The sequence below is a fragment of the Hemibagrus wyckioides genome, linkage group LG07 (assembly GCF_019097595.1).
Source record: "Hemibagrus wyckioides isolate EC202008001 linkage group LG07, SWU_Hwy_1.0, whole genome shotgun sequence".
Classification (NCBI taxonomy): Eukaryota; Metazoa; Chordata; class Actinopteri; order Siluriformes; family Bagridae; genus Hemibagrus; species Hemibagrus wyckioides.
The window spans coordinates 25,938,128-25,950,633 of NC_080716.1; the positions used below are offsets into that span (position 1 = coordinate 25,938,128).

Here is a 12,506-nt window from a genome sequence, read left to right on the forward strand (position 1 = left end):
AAAGAAGCCAATAAACATACACGATTAGGCACACCCACACTATATCTAAACAAACCTGGGAGTAACTTAGCATGCTAGAGAGATATAGAGATCAGGCACGATTCTAATGACGGTGAAGATGGTGACTGTATGGAAATAGTGTGCAGGAAAGACGCTCAGCCAAAGATACACCAACGAACCATGTTAGTCTGGGGGCAGGGCTTATCTTTAGAGAGCATTAAAGTGGTCAAACTTGAATATTTGTAGAAATCAATCAATCAATTCAAAATAAATTAGGCAAACTACAAATGTATTAAGTTTTTTTTAGATATAATATTTTACAAAATTGTTGGTTATTTATTTATTTATTTATTTATTTATTTATTTATTTATTTATTTATTTATTATTATTATTTTATTTTTTTATTTATTCATTTAACTCTTATTTTATTTTAATTTTATTTTAAAAGCATTTTTCATGGAAGAGGCAAACTATGAATTTAAAATGAGAATATCTCTAAATTTCTTTTAGCTAGAGTTTAGATACAGTATTAGATATAGTACACAATCTGTAATTTTTATTTTATATTTTAATTTTAATAAAAAAAAGCATTTTTCCAGAAGAGGCAAATTAAAAGTTAAAATGAGAATATATATAAATATATATAATATATATAAATATATATATAAATAAGAAAATACTTTCTTTCTTTCTTTCTTTCTTTCTTTCTTTCTTTCTTTCTTTCTTTCTTTCTTTCTAATAAATTAATTAATTATAATAAATTAATAATTTAGCCTAAATTCTTCCTTTTCAAAGAGTTTCTCATCTTCTGAATATTGATAATAATTGTCTCTCACACAGAAAATGATTTTAACAATAATACACACTTTTTTTATTAATAAATAAATAAACCTCTTGTAATTCTCAGGTACATCCGGCCAGGAGAGGGTGAATACCTCGAAGGCACAGGTTATATCCAGTTACAGCTGGAGAAGGTGCTCAGAGTGATGAGCATCATCCAGACCATCGAGACTCGAGCTGAGAACGGCATCATCCTGTACTTGGGAAATGAGGTCAGGTTCTGCTCAAGGACACTTAAGAGCTCAGCACTTTTTAATTCTCATGTATTTCAGGACCTATACCTTAAAAAGTTTGTTTTAAATGGAATAAAAATGGTAAAATCATTAGTAGAATTTTTTTTAAACATTTTATTATGTAATTAAATATGCAGATGATGCAATTTTAACAAATGCTTAAACGTTATTGCATTGAATTATTTAGAAAAATAAATAAATAACATTAAATCGTTCAGGTGTTTACTGGTTCAGCTAAACATCACTAAATTCTATTCATTTTTAGTTGATTTTCTGCATCACTTTGCTTTGTCTTGTCTGTTGTTTTGCAGAACTCGTACTACCTCATCACTCTCGAGAAGCACTACGTGGTGCTGAGTGGCAAAATCGGAGACCAGCAGCTGGAGACCAAGAGAAGCAGCGTGGCTCAGGATTTGGTAGGCCGTAACGCTGATACCATCTCTCAGCCTGTAGAAAATTAAAATGAATACACTTCGCTTATTTATTTATTTATTTATTTATTTATTTATTTATTTATTTATTTATTTATTTATTTATGTTGTTCTTTCTTCTCCTTTCTTTAGAATGGAGATTTCAGGGTGTACTTCGATGGTAATAACGGAGTTGTAGTGGTCCGGTACAAAAACAAGGATGTGCTGAAAGGGCAATACGTTTATGATTCTTTTAGCAGCTATTTCATCGGTGGCATTCCCTCAGATTTAAGAAAGAGGTGTGTCTTTTTTTGTTTGTTCCATTGTGATTTTTATCGTTCGCTTCGCGACTGCATTCAGTTGAGCATCGTCAATAATATTTAATCCTCTTACAGACACAACATCACAGTGCCACCACTGAAGGGCTACGTGAAGGATTTGCAGGCCAACAACAAAGCTTCATCTGCCATAAATAAAGTGGGAGTTGGCCGGAGCTACAGCAGTAAGATGCTGGTGAGTTTGTTTGTTTTTTCAGGTAGAATTAGTTTGTACTTTGTTAAAGTGCACAGGTTTCTAGTAATGAATAGAATAAAACATAGCAGTTGCCGTTTTAATAGTTGTTGAAGTTGTGTTAGTAACAATAGATGAGTTAGTGTAGTTGTAGTGGTAGTCTTAGTACGAGATATAGAAGTGTTTGTTGTTATTGTATACATAGTTGTTGTTGTTGTGATAGTTGTAATAGTAGATGTAGTCCTTCCTCTTCCACTTGGATTGTTGTTGTATTGTTAGCATTAGTAGTAGTGTTTGTCATAGTTGTATTAGTTGTACAAGTAGTTGTATTAGATGCATTAGTTGTTGTAATAGCTGGAGTGATAACTTTAATAATCCTAGTTGTAGTAGTAGCTGTAGTAGATGTATTAGCTATAATAATTGTATTAGTAGATGTAGTGTTGTATTGTTGTTGTATTAGTAGCATTAGTAGTAGTTGTATTAGTTGTAGTAGCTGCTGTAGTTGTAATAGTTGTAGTAGCTGTAGTAGTGTTATAATAGTTGTATTGTTGGATGTTTAACTTTAGTAGTAGTAGCTGTATTAGTTGTAGCAGTAGCTGTAGTAATAGTTATATTAGTAGAAGTAATTGTATTTTTGTATTAGTATCTATAGTAGCAGTAGTAGTGGCTGCTGTATTTGTTGTAAATAGTTGGAGTTGTAGCTGTAGTAGTCTTTGTAATAGGTGTAGAAGTCATATTAATAGATGTAGTAGTTGTATTGTATTGTTGTTGTATTAGTAGCTGTAGTAGGTGTTGTAATAGCTGTAATAGTTATATTAGTAGATGTAGCTTTTGTAGTAGTTGTAATAGTTGTAGTAGTTGTAGTAGTACTGTAGCTGTATTAGTTATAGGGTTGCTGTAGTTGTAGTAGTAGCTTTAGAAGTAGCTGCTGTAGTTGTTGTAAGAGTTGGACTAGTAGCTATAGTAGTAGTTTTTGTATTAGGTGTAGTAGTAGTATTGCATTGTTGTTGTATTAGTAGCTTTAATAGTAGTTGGATTAGTTATATTAATCAATGTAGCAGTCGTTTTGTTGGATTTGCAGCTTTAGTAGTAGGTGTAATAGTTGTAGTAGCTGTTTGTATTAGTTTTAGAGTTGCTGGAGTAGTAGTTTTTGTAGTAGTTGTATTAGTTGTAGCAGTAGGTGTTGTAATAGTTATATTATTAGATGTAGATGTAGCTGTTGTTGTATTCGTAGCATTCATAGTAGTCTTTGTAATAGTTGTAGTAGCAGTTGTTGTTGGGTTAGTTGTAGCAGAAGCTATAGAAATAACTGTAGCAGGCAGAAATAACTTCCTGCTGTGGAAAAGCCAAAGCTTTTCCTCTGTTATAAAGCACTTGGGACTTCTTCCAAAAATATTAAGTAAAAGTCTTTTACAGATATAATTATGTATTTTTCTTTGTTTCTCTCATAAAAAAAGGAAAAAAGCAGTATACTGTACCATCGCTGTTGAAGAGTTATTAAATAAATAATTGATCCTTGTGTTTTTTTATTGTTTCTCAGGCATTGAGGAAGGCGGAGTTCAGCACGGGCGGATCTCTGGACTCTCTGCCCACAGGCTTCAGTCTGAATGGAGCCCTGACGATCTCGCTTGGATTCATGAGCACCGAGAAGGACGGCTTGCTGCTGCAGAACAAACAGGCTGTAAGTTTAATCCTTATTTACATATTTAATACATACAGTAGAGTTTATTCCCAAGTGTATGATCAGTTCTGTGTAAGAATATTACACTCACATTAATGGAGCAAGTATCAGTGTTAGTCCATAAAGATGAAGAAACAATTAGACAATTTATTTCATTAAAAACAATTAAATGAATGAGTAGGACTTATCACTTATCATATATTTATCTTTTATTTCAGGATTTCTCAAGCTGTTTTTGTAATATATTTTTTGAATAACTATTGAACTATTAAATAACTTTTTTTGCATTTTGTAAAACAGGTCTTAGTAGCGGAATCAGGGATCAGCTATTAGTTTTCTCACCTATTAATGTATTGAAGTGAAGCTTATACATTAAGCTGTAGTTTAGTTTGTTATGCACTGCAAATACTTAAGCAAAGCAAAACTATCTCTTGAATACGTAAGTGCAAAATGTCTTGAACGAAAGCTCTCTCCTCTGATTGTTGATATAGAGCAAAGAGCTCGGGCTCATGATGATGGACGGATATGTGCTACTGAAGTTCCAGGACCGTTTTTGGAGATCCAAAAAGCAGTACCAAGATGGAGAATGGCATTACGTTACTGTCACAAACAAGGCTGGACAGTAAGTACAGTAGTGTACAGTATAGTAAATGCAGTAGATTATGTATAAACTTCAGAAGAAGAAATCATTTATTTATATATACAGACTGGTGACAAATTAAAGGATAAGCCAGCCATGATTTAGTAATGCTCTGAGGCCATCCGGACCCACAGTTTTTCTCATAGATTTACATGTTGATGTAGCTTTAGTTAAGCAGACTTTTGCTGTAATAATGATTGCCATATTCTTACAAAATCAAGGTCCTCTTCAGGCCAGTATTATCTTAATTCCTTCTAATAATGCCGTAAACTCCTTGTTTTCTTTACTTATTTGATTCTCCCTCTTATCTATAACCATCTGTATATAGAATTTTCATATCTTCATACCTTCCATGTTTCTTGTCTTGTAGAGTGGAGCTTCGAATCGACGAAGACGACAGAGGACAGGTTATCACGGGGATATCACCTCCCAATCTCAACTTCCGCTCTGATAATGTCACTCTGTCCGACGGCTCCTTCACAGGCTGCATGTCTAACATCTACCTGAGAAGGTTACCATCAGTTCCACACCATCACTGTTTATATCACCTGTGATACTTTACAGAGCCACAAGTGTGGATTATAATAATAGCCAAAGTAAATGAATGGACTTGATCGCTCCTGTGAGTGAGATTATGAATGGATTATGAATTTTCTTTGTTTGTTTTTGCAGGCCTGATGCTTTGTACCAGCCAGAGGACTTGAGTGATTATACCTCGAACGGAGACGTGATGCTGGATACGTGCACATCCGAGCGTCAGCCTGAGAACATGTGGGCTAACCGGAAGAAGGTAAACGTGCACAATATGAGTCAGATTTTGTAAGTGCACAGAGAGCAATGACAAATATATTCCAAATATAAGATGGAAATAACAACAAAGAGAAGTAAACCCTTAACTCTTTTTTTAACTATATTATTTGAGGTTTTTATTGAATAGTTGCTAGGATTTTGTCTGAGGAATAATAGCATGTATAAATATAGCTACAAGCAGCGATTAAGGGCCCAAGCACTTCTTTAATGATGGAGAAAGATCAGAAGCCGATTGAATCATCAGCACTTGTGCCCAAGGACATATCCTAGTAACACTTACTGAGATGTTGCCTCACTTCCTGTATTATTGAGATCTTCCTCTTTTGCAATGATGTTGAATATACCTGTGATGGTTCAAATTTAACAGATTTCTATGAGACTAAAAAAAAATGTTTTTGTGGCCGACTTTTTCATTTAACATCATAAGTCACTAATTTTTCTTAAGTACTAATGGAGTTTTTTTTATTATTATTATATGTAATTAATCATATCTAAAAAGTAATATATACATAATATTACTATAACTAACCAACTGTTACTAAAAGAGGTGCTGGTGTTCATACAGACATCCAGGTCGTGTGCTCACGTGTCTGTTGTGTGCTTTGTTTCCAGTGATGAAGACGATCCTGAGAGAGTGGACTAACAGGGAGATGTGTGTCAGCTTGTCTCATCTTAGACCAGCACTCACCTAACCAGACGCCTAATCTGATCACTGCATGTGCATTATTATCATTAGTAAACATTTTCCACTGATACATAGAAATTTCTCTCATTCCTAACCTGTACATAAACACAAGCATTTAGAGGAGAAAAACATTTTTCTGGAATTTTCTTTCTCTTTTTGTTGTTTGTATGAGTGTTAATATCAATACCAGTGTGTTTCACATAAAGGACTACTAATAAACACTCTAACCAAGTTCTCACCTATTGACAGAATTTATTTGGTCTGTTTGTTTTTCTTCCCATTCAATCATCATGCTAATATTCTCATAATCCATTCCAAGTCTTTTCGCACTTCTTAACAATAATGCTACGTTCACACATACAGTGAATTTATCTGCGAGTCTCCAGTCGCCCTACTATTAAGCCGTCATACTCGTGACGTTCATAACGTTCATACTCGTGGTTGCCATGGTTGCATCTAGCATTCCACTTCACAACAGATCGTTTTTCTTTCCAGTGAAACGAATCGTTCTGGAAGGAGATTTGGCGTTTGTGTATAAAGTTTAACAGTGTATATCATCATCATCATCATCATATGAGATGAAGGTGAAGTAGTGTGTGCTCTTTGTCTTCACTCTTCATTGGTAGTCTCTGCACACCATATTAGCATAATGTTCAAGTTCTAACAATCTATAGAGCTCTCTGGTCGCTATGTAGAAAAGAAATAGCCTTTATTTGTCACATATACATTACAGCACAGTGAAATTCTTTCTTCACATACCCAAGCCTTAGAGGTTGGGGTCAGAGCACAGGGTTAGCATGATACAGCACCCCTGGAGCAAAGAGGGTTATGGGCCTTGCTCAAGGGCCCAACAGTGACTGCTGGGGCTTGAACCCCCAATGTTCCAGTCAACAACCCAGAGCCTTAACCACTTGAGCCACCACTGCCCCATGTCTCTGCGGGTTTTTGTAAATGTGAACGTAGTGGAAGTCTTACTGTGTGTGTGTTTTGGAGAAGGGGGAACGTTTTAGCTCTTAATAGGGTCCAAATGTCCCCATAACGATATTAGTATCTGAGAGTGGGGGCATTTGGCTGGTCCTGACTGGGAAAGAAATAATTTATTTAATTATTTATTTATTTACTATGAATATTACTGATATTACTGTTAGAGATGGATTCCAGTATGGTTTTAAAATGATAATGTGTAAAGAAATGAATGAACTTGCAACTGTGTCACTGGAAGGTCCTCGTAAGAACAGCAAGGTGTATGAGTGTGTGTTGTGTCTGACAGATTTACAGCACATGTGGCTAAACAAAACTCATCTGAGACACACTTTTAAACTTTATCTAGCAATTACAATAGCATGCTCATGGTATAATTTCCCAGAAGACTTTAAGCATATAGATTAGCTTACATGGTTATTTTATTAGATTTATTGATTAGTAGATATATATATATATATATATATATATATATATATATATATATATATATATATATATATATATATAGCCCAAATATTATAACTAATCCTGGAATTGAATGAATGAATGAATGAATGAATGAATAAATAAATAAATAAATAAATAAATAAATAAATAAATAAATAATCAATCAATCAATCAATCAATCAATCAATCAATCAATCAATCAACCATAAGTTTGGGGGTATTAAACAAAAAAAAAAAAAAATCAAGGTTAATATGGGAAACCACAGTACTGGTGAATTCTCTAATCTGATTGGTCAGAAGGTGGTGATTAATTTGACTGATATGCTGAATTGTTCTGTATTGAGCTTTTGATTCGATATTTATGGAAGGAGTCTCCAGTGTCATCAAAATTAATGTTTCCTGACATGGGAAAAGACTTCTTCAGTAGTAAAACAGGGTCTGATGAGGAAACATCTTACTGCTATACTGTTATAAAGTAGCTGCCTCGCATCTCCAGGATTATGGACTCAATCCTGGCTACTGTATGTCCAGGTGGAGGTTCACATGATCTTCCTGTGTTTGCATGTGACTCCTTTAGGGTTCCCTAGTTTCCTCCCATTACCAGAAACATAGCGTAGGCAGATACACGAGATTGATTTTTTTGTGTGTGTTCAGACAGTTATTATACAAAACTCATTCTGAAACCAGTGATTTGTTTATCACACACATCTTACCCTTTCAGTACCTGGTTCAGGAGCTGCAATTTTCCTGCTGTTATCCTCCTGATCCAATAAATCATTTAGAGGTTTTAGAAGGGAAAGAAATCGAGAAATATTATAGTTGGGAAACACTAAATGATGAGGATCAGAGCTTCTCCAGACTTAGGGTTGGTAACTTTATGCTACATGATAACATACAGGAGTCCTAGGTTTGGATGTAGTGCCATGTTTCCTAGGCAACTGAATAATCATATTCTTTAAGGTCTGTTAAGATTCTTTGGATAAGTTTCTGCAGATCGTGAATCATTTTCTTTCACATGATTTTGTTCAAACCCATATTAACAAATACGAACGAGTATAACAAAAAAGTTCATGGTTATTTCTTGTAGTTTGTGTTTATGGTTATGAGAATATCTCTGTTGATAACTTTGATATCTTTTGATAATGTGATCATTTCTGTTCATTTCAAGATGAAGCTAGTTGAGTTTTCTATTGATTTTCCACATAAAAGTTGCTAGGAATGTCATGTAAACTATTTGCTACGGAGATCTGTGACAGTGGGCGGGCCATTGGGCGGAGCCACAACACTGTATAGGGTAAGTAGGAGAAGCTGGCAGTGTCGATTTAGCGATTTTTTAGACCCCATTTAAAGAGTTAATAAAGTAATAAAGAAGAAGAATTTCAGTACAGCTTTCCATCTCACATCACAGCGTCTGGTCTTGTCCTGGATTGTGCCTAGTATTCCAGGGATTTGCTCCAGACACTGCAACACTGACCAGGAGCAAGAAGTTACAGAAGATGATTGAATAAAAGCACTATTCTTAGCCACATCCTGCCATCATGACATATTTTCTAGTCTTACCATATAGTCTGGGATGCATCAAGACACATTAGTGTTTATGTTACAGTGGTAGAATGGCTGAACATATCCCTCTGAGTGTGGTTTGAGTGAACAGATCTTAATGTCTCACTAATAGAAACCTATAACATCACTTACTAACATCACAGTTACTTAATACTGACTGCTTGTGGTTCAGTCATGTAGGACACCGGTGTTATTGCTAGCTCAAAATGAAGCCATGTGGTGCGTTCCAAATCACATACTTATACACTTTTCTACCATTTTGGAGTATAAGTAGTGTATGTAGTGTATTGAAACAAAACAAAAACAACAACAACAAAAAAAGAAGGTAGGAATGTTGCATCAAATGCTCGTAGCTTTGCTTACATAGCAGAAAAGAGGCGGGGCTACCAGGTGTTAACACTAAGTAAGAAAAAATTTCAAGCTAGCTGAAAAAATTATGGTGGACACTATTAAATTAACCCAAGCGCATTATTTTTCAGCATTTTATAAATTCACCATATTCTAAACTCTAAAGAATGCAGCGTCGCATTATGGGTGCTTGATTTGTGTCATCGACTTAGAAACAGCTTCCTGTTCATTAAAAGAAAAAACCTTAGTGAACATTAACGGTCTTTTCACTAACAGGAAGTATACACTAGATGATAGAGTACATAGTGCGTAGTGTAAGGGCTTAATATATAGTACTTAATTTTCGTACACAGCTATGGTTCTGGATATGTGGCACCTACAGGTCAAAGGTGATGAGAGCAATTTCTAAAGTTTATATTCTGGACAGCAATTTGTTTTTTGTCCTACTATAAACATTGGCAAATATTGAAAGCTTCACATTTACAAATTTCTGGAAGGATGGTCATCTCGAGCACAAAGCTCACATGCAGGTTGTGTTTGTTTATAGGATGGCAAAGACGAGATAAAGGATGAGGGAGACTCTGTCTGCTTCCTCCCGACTCCGATCCCACATTCCTTTCACCTCGCAGGTGCTTCCAGCAGTCTGACCTACACCATGCCCTCTAGAGATCTCACACACAGGTGAGTTCACTTCCTGTTAACACTCGACATGTAGTGTACAAATGTTCATTAGATATAACTATAGCTCATGTTGTTATTAGTCGACAGTGAGTTATCTAACACATCGTTTGCTCCACAGGCCCCATTTCTCCTTAGATGTCAGGACAAAGTCAGCAGAAGGTCTCATCTTCTACATTCCCACTGAGCAGGAAAAGTATCACCTGGCTCTGTATGTGTCCAAGGGAAGGATCCGCTTGTCGGTCGGCCGTCGGAGGGAAATCTTTAACAGGGAGAAGTACAACGATGGAAAGTGGCACACGGTAAAAATTCTACTGGGTATTTATTTTTGTGCATGTTCGGCATGTCTGAGTTTTATAATTGAATTCAATTCGATTTCATTTGTATAGTAGCAGCTTTCCAGAAATACAAAAATTCCAGAAATACATTTTACATTGTTAAATTTATCCCTGATGAGAAAGCCACAGGCAATAATGGCAAGGGAAAACTCCCTGAGACTATATGAGGAGCTTTGAGAGGAACCAGACTCAATAGCGATCATCTGGGTGCCACTGGATAGTGTGATTATAAATCCTATCCTTATATGGTCAATGGTCAATAAGATTCATTTTAGTTTTTAGTTCTCAGACCTCTTTAGGATGTCCATGGGATTCATCTTCAGTAGCCTGTGAAGTGACAGAGAGAAAGAGACCGAGAGAGAGCGAGAGAGAGAGAGCGAGAGAGAGAGAGAGCGAGAGAGAGAGAGAGAGAGAGAGAGAGAGAGAGAGAGTTAAGAGTTCTTTCTTAGACCTTTCCAGCAGGATGAAGAACTCAGTAGGCTTGTTATAAATCAGCACCAATTAATGCTGACTCATAAAAAGTATTGAAGTGGTTTGTTATGTAATTTTGATATGACTAATTAAACCGGGAAATAATTACAATTTAATAGAACTTTAGTAGTTTCAGGTGAATAAACTACTCAGGATAATAGTAGTAAAAAGTCTGGTGTGTGTGCGGAGTGTTGTGGAAGTGGAGTCCAGTATGATCATGTTTGTTTTCCAGCATGCAGGATGAGAAAAAGAGTTAGAGGTGCAGGAAGACTTGACAGAGATTCATATGTAGTCATGATAACTGAGAAAACGTTTAACAGTAAATAGATTTAGGAAGCAGAGGGACACTTGTCATTGGTCAGAAGATTGTGTATTGGTAAGTGTGTATGATCTCCCTGCAGGTAACACTGAGTCTGGAGAAGCGCAGGTTTCGCCTGGTGATTGACGGTCTGAGAGCGCAGGACGGTGTGCTGAATCCAGGAGAGAGCTCGTCTATCCAGCTGAGTAGAGCTGTTTACCTGGGCAGCCCTCCAGCACACACACATGCTGATCTGAAGGTGATTTAACACACATTATATAGTGTTTATCACTGGGATTTGATAAAGGGATTTGTAATGGAGGGGAAATGGTCTCATTTCTAGTGGAAGATGTTGCCGGTGCACGGCGTGGTCGGGTGTGTCCACAATTTCAAGCTGAACGGCTCGGCGATGGCAGCACCAGCAGTGAATCGTGGTGTGGGCCTGTGCTTTGAGGGGCAGATGAAAAGTGGGGCGTACTTCTCAGGGCATGGAGCTCACGTCATCATTGGTAAGTCCTGGTCAAATTCATCAAACTGCATAATTAAGTCATACGATTCTAGACAAATTCATTTCATGTTGCTTTGGGTTGTGGGATTGGAATAATTAAACAGAAAGACAGAATAAAATGCTTTAAATGTGACCTCTGATATGTCATACAGAAAGCTTTCTGGTGCTTGTCTTTGTTCAGATGAATCGTTTGTAGTGATAAAGAAGTTTGAGCTCGTGTTCGAGTTGCGTCCCAGTAAGCAGACTGGCCTCCTGCTGCACGTCGGAAACTCTGACCATCATCTCACTGTGTTCATGAAGAAAGGAGAGGTGAGCTGTTTCTTTCAGTTCATACTCAATTTAATCATATAGAAAATAATAGTTACAACTTCAATGTGGTTTCTAACTGTCAGGGCTTTACACCAATCTGCGGTTGATTATTTATCTATAACGACACTTCCTGAGGTATTTTATTTCTTACGTAATAGCTGTTCTTTTGTTTATTATACAACATACAGCATGTGCACAATTCTCAGCATTAGTCGAGTCAAGAAAGATGCAATAGCAGTTCAACAGTTTTAATTAAGATCATGTCCAGTGATTGACACCTCCGTGGTTTCTGGGGCGTCCATGTTTGTAGGCCACAGTGTGTTCTGGGAAGTGAAGTTCCTGGGCCTGACACAACCTCTTGTCTGAACACACTCAAAACATTCAAACTACCTGTGCAGTTCCACCAAAACAGCTCTGATCTGTCAAGGCATGGACACAACAAGACCTCGGAAGATGTGCTGTGGTATCAAGCACCAAGACATTATCAGCAATCTTGTAAGTTGTGAGGTGGAGCCTCCATGGATCAGACTTGTTTCTCTAGCACATCCCACAGAGACTCAATCAGATTGAGATCTGGGGAATTTGGAGGTCAATTCAACATCAAGTTCCTCAAACCAATTTTACAGTGTGACATTTTCAGGGAGCAAAGAGGCCACTGCCGTTAAGGCATAATGTTACTATAAAGGCGTGTGCTTGGCCTGAAACATTGTTTAAGCAGGAGGTACATGTTAAAGTCACATCCACATGAATTC

General features: G+C 36.4%; 1 protein-coding gene across 3 annotated transcripts in view; it reads left to right on the top strand.

Moving 5' to 3' along the window:
* si:ch211-241e1.3 (laminin subunit alpha-3) overlaps positions 1–12,506 on the top strand; it is a 103,696-nt gene that overhangs the window by 88,876 nt on the left and 2,314 nt on the right. For 2 of the 3 annotated variants that reach the window (XM_058395024.1, XM_058395025.1), the window contains exons 62-74: positions 909–1,053; positions 1,386–1,490; positions 1,638–1,783; positions 1,880–1,997; positions 3,535–3,675; positions 4,167–4,297; positions 4,686–4,826; positions 4,988–5,105; positions 9,700–9,833; positions 9,952–10,132; positions 11,041–11,196; positions 11,281–11,446; positions 11,627–11,754. In XM_058395024.1, coding sequence (XP_058251007.1) covers positions 909–1,053; positions 1,386–1,490; positions 1,638–1,783; positions 1,880–1,997; positions 3,535–3,675; positions 4,167–4,297; positions 4,686–4,826; positions 4,988–5,105; positions 9,700–9,833; positions 9,952–10,132; positions 11,041–11,196; positions 11,281–11,446; positions 11,627–11,754 — 1,810 coding nt within the window. Of the gene's footprint in view, positions 1–908; positions 1,054–1,385; positions 1,491–1,637; positions 1,784–1,879; positions 1,998–3,534; positions 3,676–4,166; positions 4,298–4,685; positions 4,827–4,987; positions 5,106–5,737; positions 6,045–9,699; positions 9,834–9,951; positions 10,133–11,040; positions 11,197–11,280; positions 11,447–11,626; positions 11,755–12,506 lie in introns of those variants that run through there. The other variant, XM_058395026.1, reaches the window with a different exon arrangement.